Source organism: Toxotes jaculatrix, chromosome 7 (genome assembly GCF_017976425.1).
Source record: "Toxotes jaculatrix isolate fToxJac2 chromosome 7, fToxJac2.pri, whole genome shotgun sequence".
NCBI lineage: Eukaryota > Metazoa > Chordata > Actinopteri > Toxotidae > Toxotes > Toxotes jaculatrix.
In genome coordinates, this window is record NC_054400.1 from 14,909,994 (window position 1) to 14,925,330 (window position 15,337).

The window sequence follows — 15,337 nt, forward strand, 5'->3', positions numbered from 1 at the left end:
GGTGAATTATTTAACAATTAACAGGACTTTTATTTTGAAGGCGACAGTTTGCAGCCGTGGCGGATGTAAACAGTCTGCTGGGCTAACGCTAGGTAAGACTGCCAGAATTTCTGTTACATCCACAAAACTTTAAGTTGCACTTGCAGATGATTCAGGATTTATCAGTGTGAACTTGCAAAAAGTCATTGCCTATAAGGCGGACATAGAAAAGCTTCGCAGTTTACTGTTAGCTTGTTAGCTCTTGTGGTTGTTGCAGGGTGAATAAAACACGGCGTATAATTAAGTAGAGCAAGGCTAATTGTTAGATTGTTATCTGTATTAATCATTAGACCCTGATAATATAACATAAAATTAGATTACTGATCCAAATAGGAAACTAGCATGCACAAAAAGGAGAGCGGAATCCAATGAACTTTGACCCAGTTCTGTGATCAAGAGTCTGGATGTTAGCCAGGCAAGTTACACTGGATTTCATGTAACATAACAAAAAAAAAAACTCTTCTTAACTAGCCACACACTATATTCTTTAATTTAGTTCGTGTAGGTATCAGGTAATTATTTGTTTTATTTTCCTTGCTTTCTTTTGTTTCTGTGGTTTAAGTTGCAGACTGCAGTAGTTAGCTGCTATGTTAAACTAATTTATCAAGAAAATATAACATGATGTTGCCTAATACTTGCATAATATATATAATAAATATGAATAAATGTAAATGCTGTCAAAGACATTTAACAATAACATTGTTTCAGGCTGCAGGTTTCAAGCCATGTCAGTGCACACAGCCTTACTGAGCCGCCGTGTACCGGGAAGCTGCCGCAGGGTGTGGTGTGTTGTTGCTCGGCCGCTCGTCCACATCAGATCAGCCAGTGTAGCTGAACCAGGCACAAGGAGATCTGATGAAGAGCACCTCTGGGAGGCAGCGAGCCACCTGCCGTTTTCCAGAGCCAGGATAGGATCTTTCTTTCAGGAAAGGCCTGTCCTGAGGAACCCATTTCTAGAGGATGCCTTGCTCAGAGGATACCTGAGCAGACACCTGCCCCAGGAGGTGAGCACAGCTGTGCCTTCAGCTGGTTTTATTCCAGGGTTAATCTTATTGTGATTTCCAACAGCTGTCTTCTTGACAAAACAGCTTCATAGAATCTATGTTGTAATTTATATAAATGTATATAAATATACTTCACAGGCAGCTCTCTCTGACTTGTGTGCATTTGGAGAGCGCGTGGCGAATGAGATAGACGGGTGGGGCAGAGAGTGTGAGGTTTCCCCGCCACGGTTGGTACACTTTGATCCGTGGGGTAACAGAGTGGACCACATACTGACCTCCCAGGCCTGGAAACGCATGAAGGACTTGTCGGCGCAGGAAGGACTGGTTGCCATTGGTTATGAGAGATCATTTGGAGAGTGGAGGTTAGGAGACTGTTACGCTTCCTTTTTCAGTTTGTGTCAGTTAATTTCATTTCAAACAGTGTTTTCAGTTTATATTACGATACTTTGTTCCAAATGACAAACTGAAAGAAATTGTGGGTCTTTCTGTGTGTGTGTTCCAGTCGTGTGTACCAAATGAGCAAGTTGTACATCTTCTCTCCCTCCTCTGGTCTCTACACCTGTCCACTTGCCATGACTGATGGAGCTGCTAAAGTCATCCAGGTGTGTCAGAAAAACAAATCACCTGACTAACATAGTTGGAGCTGTGTGTCTTAAACCAACACCATCCTTATTTTGGTGGCAAACAAAACTTTTATCATTAAATCATGTGCACTTCAACAGCAGCTGTGTTTATGTGTACTTAAGTAATGACAAAGACAGTAACATGGCAACAGTGCAGTAGAAGAAAGTGAAAGATCATTTTTAGTAGCTGTATCCAAAAACCAAGCCAGAATTGGATTGCAATACATGTAAATGTATTCTTATTTTAACCTGATTGGTTTCTTTTTAAATTTTGTTAGTATAGTAGTGAGTGATTGTACTGCTGTGTATGTGAAGTCCGTAGGTGTTTCATGGCCAGTAGATGAAGCCTACAGTCGTTTGACCACTCGTCAGCCTGAGCGTTTCTGGACATCTGGACAGTGGATGACAGAAAGACAGGGAGGATCTGATGTGGGTCAGTGGTTACTCTCACAGTAGAACCAGTATCAGCTTCATCCTACAGATTAGAAGCTTCTTACAGCGGTGGCTGCTTTCCATATTTGAAGGGGCTCATAGCTCATGACAGTGCGTTATATTAGTCCACTTACGTTCCAGTTGACACTTCGGTGTTAAATGAGTTACCTGTGCAGGAAATGTTTGGCTTTTTGGCTTTGTTATGCAAAATGTAACTCCTCTCATTGTTTTGCATGTCCTTAGCCAGCGGCACAGAGACGGTGGCTGTTCCCCAATCAGATGGTTCATACAAACTTCACGGCCTCAAGTGGTTTACCTCTGCTACAGACGCAGACATGACTCTCACACTGGCCAGAGTGCAGGACACAATGGGCACAACCACACCGGTACAACTCACTGCTTAATATCTGCTACCCTTTATCATCAGTTGGTCCTTGAATCACATATAAAGAGATTCCACTGCCCTGTATGTGCTCTTGTCTCTGTTCCACAGGGCAGCAGGGGTTTGTCTTTGTTCTATGCAGAGGTGAGTCGAGATGAGGGTGGCCGCCTGAGGGGTATAGAGGTTCAGAGACTGAAGGACAAGCTGGGCACACGACAGATGCCGACTGCTGAGTTACTGCTGGATGGCCTGCCTGCACACAGGGTCAGTTAAACATCAGTAACATTTAACAATGGATTCCCTTTCTTTCTTACAGAGAGCCAATCAATGCCTGTGTTACAGCGAAGCCACACTGGGTCAGGCCCAGCTCGCTGTGCTTATACTGAAACTTTGTGCAGTGGGAGTAAGCTTAACCTTTCTGGTGTTATTGTGCCAAGTGGAAAATTCACAGTGACCTTGTTGCCAGTCTCCCACAACAAAGAGCTATTTACTGCTAGAAGGCCAGAAGTAGACCAAGACCAACAGATGGCTTTATATGGAGCCAAACAGACCAGCAAACCAAAACATTATGCAAGTTATACAATATGCAACTTTTTATTCACAAATACGGAACAAAAAATGTTTTTCCTATGATTGAATGCTTAGTTTGTGTTTTTTCCTAGATCCTTCCGGAGCTGTGTCACAACCACCCGCAGTTTATTTACTTTTTTCTGCATCAACAACACACTCACAAATAAACCATATTTAGTATGCACATTGTCTGGTTTGAGTAGAATTTGTGTTGTCACTTTTCCAGTGTGAACATACTGCATACTAACGCTATGTTTCTTTGAATTAGTGTGTAACAGAGATTGTAAAAGAGATGGACACAGCTATTGTTTATACTGAGAAACCCTAAGACACCAGTTGCCACCCAGTGGCTGCAGTGGAGTCACTGTGACGAGCTTCTCTTACCTCATGCTGTGCAAATATTCTTGAAATCTTTTTTTCCCTCTTTATGTTAACAGCTCTCACAGGAAGGGAGAGGTGTGGCCTCCATAGCTAACATGCTGACTATAACCAGGATCCACAACAGCATCTCTGCAGCAGCTGCAATGAGAAGGCAGGATACTACTCATACTACCGCACTGGATCCTGCATTAATTTCTAAAAAATATTGTATAAATAAGCTGATTAATGATAACGTGTGCTTGTGTGTGTTCACAGGGTAGTACAGTTAGCTCGTGACTATGCCACTCGCCGCACTGCCTTTGGAAAGCTTCTTAAAGACCACCCACTGCACATGCAGACTCTTGCTAGGATGGAGGTGAGCTGGCAGGGGGAGAACTACATGAACTACACAAAGTCTAAACAGTGTTTCCCATCATGCCTCACCCACACTTGCTTCTAACACGGACAGGTGGAGACTCGTGGAGCGTTCCTTCTGGTGATGGATGTGTGTCGTCTGTTGGGCCGAGAGGAAAGCAGCATGGCGACCGAGCTCGATACACAGCTCCTACGTCTGCTCACTCCTGTGGTCAAACTGTACACTGGGAAGCAGGTGCACGGCTTGCACAAGTACATTTTGTGACAGTAAACTGTCACTTCATATTCCTGAAAGCAACACTAACCGTCCCTGTTTGGTTTTGTCCCAGGCAGTGGCTGTGGTGTCGGAGGGTCTGGAAAGCTTTGGTGGACAGGGCTACATCGAGGATACCGGGTTGCCTGTACTGCTTCGTGATGCACAGGTGATGCCAACACCAAGAATATCAGTAATATTTTACTCCTTTTGTAATTTCCAAGCTCACATGTCTTTTTCTCTCTCAGGTGTTGAGTATTTGGGAAGGTACAACAAACGTTCTGTCTCTGGATGTGCTGCGCTGTGTGGCTCGTAGCTCAGGAATGGTCCTTCACGCTTACTTCACCCATGCTAAGGTATGGGGTCAGAGAGTGATCCAGTCAGACAAGTACAGTAAGTTATTCATGACAGAGCTGAACAGGAATGTGATGTGTGCTTGTTTTCCTCTTCTTTTAGTCCCTGCTCGCAGGTGCGTCAAGTGTTTCCTCTTTGGCTCCAGCAGTGAAGGCAGTAGACAATGCTATCTCTGAGCTGCAGAATTTTGTGCAAGCAGCAGCTACTAGAGCACCCAGCTACCTGGAATTGGCAGCCAGAGACCTGGGATACAGCCTGGCTCGCATCTACACTGGTAGGTACCAAACAAACACACTCATAATATTACAACTATAGCAATTAGTTGATAAATCGAGAAGTTGATTGGTTAACACACTGTCAGTTTATTTAGAAAATAATCAATGAAATCAGTTGTTAGTGTCAGCCTTACACAAAATCACATTTTACTACATACACCTAATTCTCTGGGTCAACCATCTGTATATCAACAGGTGCCCTTCTCATTGACCACGCTTGTTGGAAAGGAGCCTCTCCATCTGACACCTATGCAGCTCTCAGGTATAAAACAAAAAGGATCTTAGGTGGTAAAAACAAATCAGAGCAGATTTTGCATTTATTCGTCATATGTTTTTATTTTTCTTTCATCAGGTGGTGTGAACAGGATTTGTGTCCTGTGGTCACTAAACAGGCGAGAGGCTGCTATGATCCCAGCACTCCGCCACTTGATGCTGCTCTGGTGTACGACCAGCCAACCCAAGGCTGAACATTCATTGGAAACAGATAGATTTGCAACCTGATCTGCTGTTTCTGTGCCTCACTTTAATTCAGAACTTATCACTGTATCCCACATTTTTTTTTGTAGATGACTGAGACCATTCTTTCATGAAAATCAAAAATGAAAATCCACTTACTAGTAAGCACAGCAATTGAGCTAAAAAATCAAGTTTCTACTGCTGCGTATGTTTATGTAAAGCAATTATATGATTTAGTATGTTTGATAGTTCCTTATGTATATAAAATATTTCCATTTTTGTCTGCAATAAATTTTGAACTGTGGATACATGATTTTTTCAGTGTAAAAATATTTTTGAGAGCGGTGATAAGTTTGCATTTTGCATGTGGGAGGTGAAAAGCATCAGCAAGACTTTCAGAGAGGCACTTTCCCAGACACGGGGCCTTCCATTGCCTTTGTCACATCCATTCGAGAAACTCTCCTCTCAGAACAGATATAGTAAGGGCCTGTGCGTGTGTGTGTGCGCGGGCGCCCCGGGCGGCTGCCCAGTTCAGAGTCAAAAACCGCCACTGGTCATCAGGAAACTTCACAAACTACATTACGACGAGAAGTGTGTATCTTCAGTCTCTGATAGAAGCGGGATGAGGGCCGAGGATGATGGAGAGTGATGGATGGAGAGCGGGCAGACGGGCTGACAGACGAGCAGCAGCGAGGACAGAGAGCGGAGCAAATGCTAAAACTCATTCATCCTGACAGTGATTGTGGCACCAGTCAGGGGATCCAAAAGACAAAGGGAGACTGACTTTGACCGCTCAGATTCAGAGAACTTTATTGTCATTTACTTCTGGTCCCAAGTACGTATAATGAACGAGATTTCGTTGCACCGGCTCGGAAGATCACAGAAGTTAAAGGCAAAGAAAAACACAATAAGTTACAATAAGTTACAATAAACTAGAATAAGGAACGAACTAAGAATAAAGAAAGAAAAATAAATTACCGTAAAATAAAATAAATAAATAAATAAGCACCTGTGCTCTTTTTTTCAACAAAAAAACGTGCATACCTGATAGTGGAGGTTGAGGATGTCAGAATACAAATATAATATACAGTTGGCCATTAATACTGCACATACCGGTAGTGCGTGTTATATATTATTTGAAACTACAAAAGTATAAAGTTGTGATGATTCAAGTTTGTTGTCCCATGCTGATTGCTGTGATTTAAAAACGCTGTAAAGTAGGTTCTTTAGTGGAAAAAATAAAACTCCATATTGTGGGAAATCTGAGTCTATATTGAGGAAAATGCAACATATAATAAATTATCATCATGTAGAGTTAAATATAAACACTAAAGCAGAAAGTAGAAAGAACTGAAAAATAACTCTGCAGTAAGTTTTACTCTGTTTATACTGGGACCAAATGTTTTTTTTTTTTTTTTTAAGAGTAAAATTTTCCAGCCACCTATCTTAGTGCCTGTACCTTACCACCCAGCTTCCGTACCTGAGCCTTAATGTCCACTGGCATGATAACAAAGCTTTACTGCCACTCTGAGGTCTAATGTGTGATACCACCTGATCCTCACGAGGACTGTCAGTTCATTGTAATTCCTGAGCGTCATGAGCGCGCCGACTGCGGACTTTCATTAAGCTCCGGACGTGAATAAAAGATGTGTTTCAGTGAGTCTCGTTGATGTTGACAGCATTGGCTGTCACGTTTGATCTAATCTGTCCAAAACTTGCAGCGCGCCAGTGCGCGCGCATGTGTACAATGTGCACGTGTGTGTCTTTGATTATGGCTTTGATGTCCCTTCCTTGTGATGCATTTATCCAAAGTGACGTCACATCCAAAGTGACGTAAAACATGCATTTAGCTACTCAAAGAGAGGCATAAAGACCGAAGAAAAGCAAACTAGAAGGCTTGACACTCAAAACCACAATCAAGGCCACAATGTCAAACCTGGCACAAGCTGATTTCCCACTTACCAGGCCGAAGATCACACTAAAGGATCTTCGGCCTCTTGTTAAAAAATACATTCAGCAATTTGATGAAAATGACCGCCGCATACTAGCTATAGGGTTACAACACGGGCACTCACTAGCTGTTGTGGTAGAAATGGTGACTGGTTTGGTGCAAAACTGTTGTTTGTGTTTACTGACAAAACTCATGGCATCATCTAAAGAAGGTTTTGTCAGAGTTTCTAAAAAGGATATTAAAAGGGCATTGAAGAAGTCACGTCTGGCAGACTCCCTCGCTGTGAGTTTTGCTGATGCTCTTCACATCCCACATGAAAAATGTGAGAGGCCTGAAGTGCTGGCAAAACATATTGGGTTTGAAGTGTTACACAAAGTGAACTTTCTTGTAGATCTAGTCTCTAGAACGCAGGATTTACCACCAGACCCTGCATGTTTTGTGAGCGACTCCGTGCCTCTATCAAACCTCGGTGAAATGGTGACTGAGGCTTTCAAATATCTGCACAGATGTTTTCGTAGTTTCAGCTTCCATTGTCTGAGAATACGCTGGGACTCAACCAGTATGGAGTCTGCCACAAAAACAAACCCAAACTCTGTTCTCACTGAAGCTGTGGCTAAAATTCTCACGAAATGGAACCGTGGGACAGACATGGCAGAGGAGGGTGGAACTACCCACCTACATTTCCCATCTTCCCTCACTGAACAAGATGCCTATGATACTGCATTGTATATCGCATCCAACATTCAGAATGAGTTACATCATTTGTCCTCTGGCAGTGGGAAAAATGTCTCAACACCTTGTAAGAATATGCAGGTCATAACTAACTGGGTGTATGACTTTCTATTTGCAAAATCCACAAGCCACACCATTGCTGGAAAAAAAGAACGCTTTATCAGGTTTGTCCAAGAGCATTTTGACAAAATGCTGGCAAAGCTGAATGATGCGTTTTCTAGAAAAGAATCAGAGTTCCTGGTGAGTCTGAAGCAGGATTCAGGGTCACCTGTATGTACACCAGAGATTGCCACTCCAACAACAAGTACATCGATCATCACTGAGAAAGAACTAGGGAGCAGGATTACTTGTGACATCATCACATCTGAGTTGGATGACTTGTTTGACAACCTGCTCAAACTGGAATTCTATGATAAACATAAAGTGAAAACTGCGGAACGGAGCAAAGCAATTTATGAGCTCAGACTGTGTTCACTGAGACTCATCAAGGACATCTTTGATCATATAGTGGTTACAGAGACATATCAGATGCCCCTGGTTCCACCATACAGTTATCTCTCAGACTCTGTCATCTCAACGCACGTGAGGAAGGAGGATGTCACTGAGCGACACCTTTCTCCTCAAGTTATGTATGCCATGACAGAGGATGAAGTGACAAAGTTTCTGAAGCTGGTGTTTCTCTGGATGGAATGGGAGACATCAGTAAGATCAAAATGTGGTGAGGAAGTGTCTGGTGCACTAACTGACATCACAAACCTAATCAAAGACATGCTGACTACACCAGAGAAAAACACCACCAAGCCAGAGTACCCCGAAGCCAGCTGCAGTCAGACTTCAGTACACTCAGTTTGTGCATCACCTGATGATAATGCATTATCATCACTTGATGATGATGCATTATCATCACTTGAAGATGCATCATCATCACTTGATGATGATGCATTATCATCACTTGAAGATGCATCATCATCACTTGATGATGCATTATCATCACTTGAAGATGCATCATCATCACTTGATGATGCATCATCACTTGATCCTGCACAATCATACATGCTGACTGCACAAGAAGAAAACACCACCAGGCCAGAGTACCCTGAAACCAGCATCAGTCAGACTTCAGTACACTCAGTTTGTGCATCACTTGATGATGATAATGCATCATCATCACTTGATGATGCATCATCACTTGATCCTGCACAATCATACATGCTGACTGCACAAGAAGAAAACACCACCAGGCCAGAGTACCCTGAAACCAGCATCAGTCAGACTTCAGTACACTCAGTTTGTGCATCACTTGATGATGTTGATAATGCGTCATTAATTGTTTTATTATCATCACGTGATGATTCAACACTTGAAGATGCATCATCACTTGAAGATGGATCATTACCTGATGATGATGCATTAACACTTGAAAATGGATCATTACCTGATGATGATGCATTAACACTTGAAAATGGATCATTACCTGATGATGATGCAACACTTGAAAATGGATCATTACCTGATGATGATGCAACACTTAAAGATGGATCATTACCTGATGATGATGCATTATCAACACTTGAAGATGGATCATTACTTGATGATGATGCATTATCATCACTTGAAGATGTATCATCACTTGATGATGCATCATCACTTGATGCTGCACAATCATACATGCTGACCACACTAGAAGGAAACACCATCAGGCCAGATCCCCCTGAAGCCAGCAACAGTCAGACTTCAGCACGCTCAGTTTGTGCATCACTTCCTGATGAAGCTTCACACAGTGCAAGCTCCAGCAGTCTTGTGATCACAGCTTCAAGCGACAAAACTCCTGAAACATGCTCTGAGCCTAGACCAGTAGCCTCCCAAAGTCCAGTGTCAATCAAGCAACAGCAAAATAAGGGATCCTCTTCTCCATCAGAGGCCATGGCCTACACCCTCATCACGGATCTTTTCCTGAAGATTTATAAGAAATCCGAGATGAGTAACAAAATGTTTTTTAACATATTAGATATACAAAGCACGATTCGAGTGTCAGAGAAGGTACTGGACGAGATTAACACCTGTGATTATGAGGTCAGAAAAATCCTGAAGAACAGGAAGAAAATTATCAAGGCTGTGATGAAAGACCTTAAAAAGGAGTTTGACTCTCTAGAAAAACTACTAGAGGCTGTAGTGGCATCATCAAAAGACACAACTTTTAATGATGCTGTTGTACAGTATCTAAAAATCCATCTGAGTGCCTACCTTGACCCACCCCCAAAGAAGAAGTCCCGAGCCACCAGGTTCTTCTCAGCTATAATAGAACCCTTACGGTGCTGCTTCTGTCCCCACTGTGAAGAATAATTACCCCTCCGTTAGCCCCAACCCTTCAAATTGGCATTTAAAGACATGAACCCCCCCCCAAAAACACACCCCACACCCCACACCCCACACCCCATAGCCCACCCCAACACCCCTTCTCCTTTACTGTGGGTTTACTCCGGGTGCTCCGGTTTCCCCACTCCCACCAAAAAATAAATAAAAAAAAAAAAACATTTTTAGTTCACTTATGTTTTTTTCCTCTAGATTCAGGTTTATTGTGATTAAAAGATGTAATGTGCACACTCCAGGTGCTCTGGTCCCGGAGTAAACCACCCCCCCAAAAAAAAAAAAAATAACATTTTTATTTTACTTATGTTTTCTTTCCTCTAGACTCGTGGAATGTAACAAAGTATTTGTACTTTGTTACTGTACTTAAGTATTTTTTTCCGTATCTGTACTCTACTTAAGTAAAAATAATAATGCATACTTTGTATTTTACTCCATTACTTTCCTTTCCAAATGCTTTAATAAATTAAGCATGATGAGTTGAAGTGAGTGATTTTATGAATGAATTTCAAATCTGCATTGGCATCTGAATTATGTGTATGTCTAACAGAAAAAACCATAGCAAATTATTGTTTTAACTTTAGGTTCTTATGATATGGGATATTCTGCTGTTCCCAAGGTTACCATTCTCAGCTTGTACTGACCAGTCTCTGGTCAGTCTGTTTTGAACTGCGATAAGTATGTTCATGATGTCGTGAATCGGACCCTTTTCTATCCGTCCTACACTCCTCTCTTCTTCTTCTTCTCCCACCCTCTCTTTTATCATTCTTTCATTTACAAAGGTCATTAATATATTTTGGTTTCTGCTTGACAGTAACAGTAGAGACAATGAATGGGACAGCACAGCACACCGCACCATTCTCGCAATTTCCGGCAGGGGAATTATATATTATACCTTCTCAAACAGACTAACATCTTTGCAACGACCACGGGGTGTGTCTTTCGACATGGTTGTTTAAGAAATGAGAAGCTACTCATTGCATCAGTTAGGGCCAAATAACATGTTGCCAGCTGAAAGATAATCGCCCATGCAGTAATTATCCAAAAGGCGGCTCTTACCTATTTGCTTAGTTAAATCCAAGTGGCGACTTTTTTTGGCCAGGCAGTGTATGTCACCTCATCCTTAAATTTAAACTGTACTGGGAATTCTCTTGTATTTTTACTGATTACTTGTGTTGTACTGTAAATCCTGCTGAAAAATGCTACCTAATAATACAGGATAATAAGCATATATAAAGTAGGCATCCGATTAATATTTTCTCCACTTTTATTTTCACTTTTTTAGTTTTTTCCCCTTTGTTTGTATGTTGTAGTTCAGGATCCTTTTAGTGACCGAGTTATCGAGGAGTCCGTGAATGCGGCACACGTCTGGTTGGATAAACAGTAGGTGGAGTTTAAAGCGTTGTACACAGTGTACACGGACACTGACACTGAGCACACGGGCTTGTAGAGAGCCTCAAACAAATAGATCATTCGTGTTAAAGTGAAGCTACAGCAGCGACGTTTATTTTTGGATTATTATTATTTTTCGTAGCTTGTTTTGGGTTTAATTAAAGCTGAAAGGATTGTCGGACTAAGTAAAACACAACAGCCCTCCACAGTCCTGTCAGCTCACCCCCAGAATGGACGGGGCTCCGGTATAAAGTGAATCATGTCCGCTGCTGTTTTCCTGTCACTTTTGCTGGTTTTGTCGGGTCACCAGCAGACCACCTGGGGCTCCCATGTCCTCAGGAACCAGTCTGCTGTGGGATTAGCCCCACAGTCCTCGACCAACACGATGGCCATGATGCCTGAGAACAACAATAACGATGAGGTTGGTGAGATTTGATCGCAGCAAATTCACATGATAACTATCGCTTGTGTGAGAGTCAAGTGTGTGTGTGTGTGTGTGTGTGTGTGTGTGTGTGCGTGTGTGTGTGTGTGTTGCAGTTTATTTGAAGCTTAACATGTTGTCAGCAGGTTTTTCCAGCTATCACGTGATTACTTGGAAGACCACGGGTATGAATGAAATTTGGCGGACCTGTTTAATCTGACGTGCGTTTTCACAATAGGGCAAACTCCAGACATGTCAAGATCCCCCAGATACAGGTGGATAGATATGTGTTGTTTTGTCTATAGTCTACACTGAGGACAGTGAGATGCACAATAGGAGAGTTTGTGTTTTCCCTTCCCCCATTTCTTGTGGTGACTGAAGATATTGTTAAATGCAGCCACTGCCTGCATTACACTCACTCAAATGAAGACCTAGATCATGTTTTATCAAATAAATCCAATGTTCATTAAAAAAATGTGGCTCTGTTTTTGTTCAAACTTTCTGAGAGGTGTTAATTCAGCTTTATGATTATTACCTGAGGTCATAGTGGTGTTTTGGATTGCAATAGAGAGGCCTCTGAGTGCATATACTATGAGACAGTATTCATTTTTAAATTCAGTAACTTCAGTTTTTCTGAAAGTTTACTGTGACATTAAAAATACATTGTGATGGAAGATTTTGTCTTTAGCGCCCACTCCCTGTTGATGTCATGCTTTACTGGTTGGTTTCTTGGCTTCAGGGGAAAATATGTCAAAGCTGCAACATGCTGTCTGTAGTGTGTTGTGTACATGCACAATGAGAGCAGGTGGTCAACAGGAACCCACTGATCAGTTATGCTGCACTTTGAATTTATGAAGCTTTAACAAGTGAATATTTGTTCTTTTCACCTTAATAAATCACTATAATGATGAGAGAAAGAGAAGTTCAAATTCAAATCTGTGTGTTGTCAACACTAATGCCAATACCAGCATGTTAAAAGTACAGAAAGTGGGAACTGGCGCTGATATGGTTTTGTGTGTGTGTGTGTGTGTGTGCTTTCAGTGTGACCTTGTGATGAACCTCAGTGCCATAGACCGCTGTGCATTTGTGAAGAACACACCAGACTGTGACATGGAAGATGGCTTTATCAACTACCTTCGTGTGTCCTTCTGTCTGCTTCCTCCCAACCTCACACCTCTCACCATCACTCTCTGTGTAAGACGTGTATGTGTGTTTGGGTTTAGACAACTTTCATGAAACAGCTTTTTGAGGAAGTTGCCATTGGAGAACTGGGCATTATCAAATATCTGACTCACCGGACTCAGTCATTTCACTCTTTGCTAAATAATGGATTTTCATAAGGATGTGTGACCTTCTTAAATTCCCCATCAATCACTTTGCTTTTCTGTCTGAGTTAAACAAACAAACAAACCACCCCCCTTATTCAACCTAATTTTTGTTTATGGGACATTTATCTGATCTGATACGAGAAGAACGGTGTATGTGACTCCTACTTACTTCTGCTTCTCCACAGATTATATGGCTGCTCTTTCTGTTTGTCGTTCTTGGACTTGCTGCAGCTAAGTTGTAGGTATCGCTCATGTTGTGTCAGGGGAGTCCACTAACAGCTTAAACTTAAATAAATAATTCATTTTCACTGATAAGTTTCACCTCCAGCAAGTGAAATGTCTCATTCACAGGCCCCACGTGCAGACTTCACACACACATTCACATACATTCATGCCCTTGGTGTGGTCAGCTTAATAGTCACATGAAGGCGAGTCACATGACTGTAGAGTTTTTTTTTTCTTAATCATGCTTTCACTTGAGGTGTAAGATTGTGAGATTTCTTTAAAGGAAGCTTGGTGTGTTCTAAATTTCTACCCCACTCACCCTCATTTCACACACTGAACTCTGGTGCACTATAGTAGCTGAATGGTAAAGACGCTGTTGTATGTTTAATATGAAGTGTCCTAAACTTCTTGAGAATATTTTATGGAAAGTCTGTAGTGTTCTCCATTACCCTATCGTACTCACTTTTTTTCACTGTTTCTCCTCAGTTTCTGTCCCAACCTCTCGGCCATCTCCACCAGTATGCACCTCACTCACAACGTAGCTGTATCCTTTATCTCTGTTGTTTGTTTTGATCTTCTGACATCTTTTCAATTAGTACAAAACAAGTCAGACTACTGACTCACCAACACATTTCTTCTCTCAGGGTGATTTTTGCTGTTCCTCTACTTTTTAGATTACTGTCAATTTTCTTTTTTTTTTGTGAGGAATATTTTCTTTGACTTGTGCTAAGGGTGTGACATTTCTGGCTCTTGGTAATGGAGCTCCCGACATCTTCAGTGCCATTGCAGCTTTCTCCCACCCACATACTGCTGGGCTTGCTGTCGGAGCATTATTTGGTAGGTGCAGACATACAGACACATGCAAAGTTAAATGAGCAAATCATGTTGTTTAATATGGAAACCTGGTTGGACTTTCTCTGATGTCTCTGTTTCCCTCCACAGGAGCTGGTATATTTGTTACCACAATAGTTGCAGGCAGCGTGGCGCTGGTCAAGCCTTTTGCTGTGGCCTCTCGTCCGTTTCTGCGTGATGTCATCTTCTACATGGCTGCAGTGTTTTGGACTTTCCTCATGTTGTACAGAGGAACCACGACACTGGGAGAAACACTGGGTACGCACTCACATTTATTTGATTTTCAGTTAAAAGGCTGCATGAAAGACCTGTCTAAAGATTTCACTGAAATGTGGTGGAAAGTTACGTCTTGAGTAAAGGAAGGATGTGATGTTAGTGCACTATTGAACTTAACTAAAAGAAAAAAAAATCTGGCACATGAATCTTGTGATTTTCTGTCACTGTGTATTTTGGTACAAATTCCGAACCAAGACAGGATAATCTGAGTAATGTCTTTAATTTACTTAAAAATTTTGAGGATTAGACATCCTTTTGTGGGTGGTGGTGTTTTCTGACTGCTTTCTTGTTCTGGTGCCAAAATTAACAGCATCAGGCTGCAATCTCAGCTGTTTTTTCACTGAAAACAATGCAATACAAATGCAATACTAAGAATCACCCAGCCACACTTTCCTGTGAATCACCTACTCTTTGGTGGAACATGGGGGACAGTGGCCACTTGTGTGTATCAAAGTATGAAAGTCTAAAAATTGTGTTGGGATTCCATCTGTAAAGACAGTCAGCATTTTTTATTTACAGTAACTTAACTTTACCTCTGTGTCATGTAAAGAAAAGCTGGGAAAACCAGTTGAAAATACTGATGTGGGTCTTTGACACACTCATATATGTCTGTAGAGTAGAAAACGTTGGACTCCAGAGGGTTAAAAAGGGTGTTTACATTTGTATGTGC

At 41.8% G+C, this 15,337-nt stretch overlaps 2 protein-coding genes across 4 annotated transcripts in view; both read left to right on the top strand.

Moving 5' to 3' along the window:
• The first annotated feature begins 59 nt into the window (after positions 1-59).
• On the top strand, positions 60-5,427 carry LOC121185184 (acyl-CoA dehydrogenase family member 11-like). 3 transcript variants are annotated; one of them, XM_041043224.1, is made up of 16 exons: positions 121-454; positions 748-1,043; positions 1,182-1,256; positions 1,368-1,405; positions 1,546-1,645; positions 1,982-2,099; positions 2,342-2,484; positions 2,592-2,744; positions 3,488-3,582; positions 3,687-3,786; positions 3,880-4,020; positions 4,115-4,207; positions 4,287-4,394; positions 4,495-4,666; positions 4,863-4,929; positions 5,020-5,427. In XM_041043224.1, the coding sequence occupies exons 2-16, from the start codon at positions 765-767 to the stop codon at positions 5,132-5,134; spliced, it is 1,797 nt and encodes a 598-aa protein (XP_040899158.1). In that variant the 5' UTR covers positions 121-454; positions 748-764; the 3' UTR covers positions 5,135-5,427. The 3 variants fall into 3 exon arrangements, with proteins under 3 accessions (XP_040899157.1, XP_040899158.1, XP_040899156.1); XM_041043223.1 differs by lacking the exon at positions 121-454 and adding an exon at positions 60-92 and having other exon boundaries at positions 1,182-1,405; XM_041043222.1 differs by having other exon boundaries at positions 123-454; positions 1,182-1,405.
• A 6,164-nt stretch (positions 5,428-11,591) lies between these two features.
• slc8b1 (solute carrier family 8 member B1) overlaps positions 11,592-15,337 on the top strand; it is a 34,470-nt gene continuing 30,724 nt past the window's right edge. The window contains exons 1-6 of the mRNA XM_041041989.1: positions 11,592-11,986; positions 13,028-13,180; positions 13,500-13,552; positions 14,026-14,083; positions 14,271-14,376; positions 14,482-14,649. Of these exons, the coding sequence (XP_040897923.1) occupies positions 11,825-11,986; positions 13,028-13,180; positions 13,500-13,552; positions 14,026-14,083; positions 14,271-14,376; positions 14,482-14,649 (700 nt within the window). The 5' untranslated portion in view covers positions 11,592-11,824. The remainder of the gene's footprint in view (positions 11,987-13,027; positions 13,181-13,499; positions 13,553-14,025; positions 14,084-14,270; positions 14,377-14,481; positions 14,650-15,337) is intronic.

Coding starts and splice junctions, on each gene's coding strand:
- LOC121185184 (XM_041043223.1), top strand. CDS start 765: ATGTCAGTGCACACAGCCTTACTGAGCCGCCGTGTACCGGGAAGCTGC. Junction 3,787..3,879: donor AGACTCTTGCTAGGATGGAG/GTGAGCTGGCAG, acceptor TAACACGGACAG/GTGGAGACTCGTGGAGCGTT. Junction 4,395..4,494: donor CTTACTTCACCCATGCTAAG/GTATGGGGTCAG, acceptor CTCTTCTTTTAG/TCCCTGCTCGCAGGTGCGTC.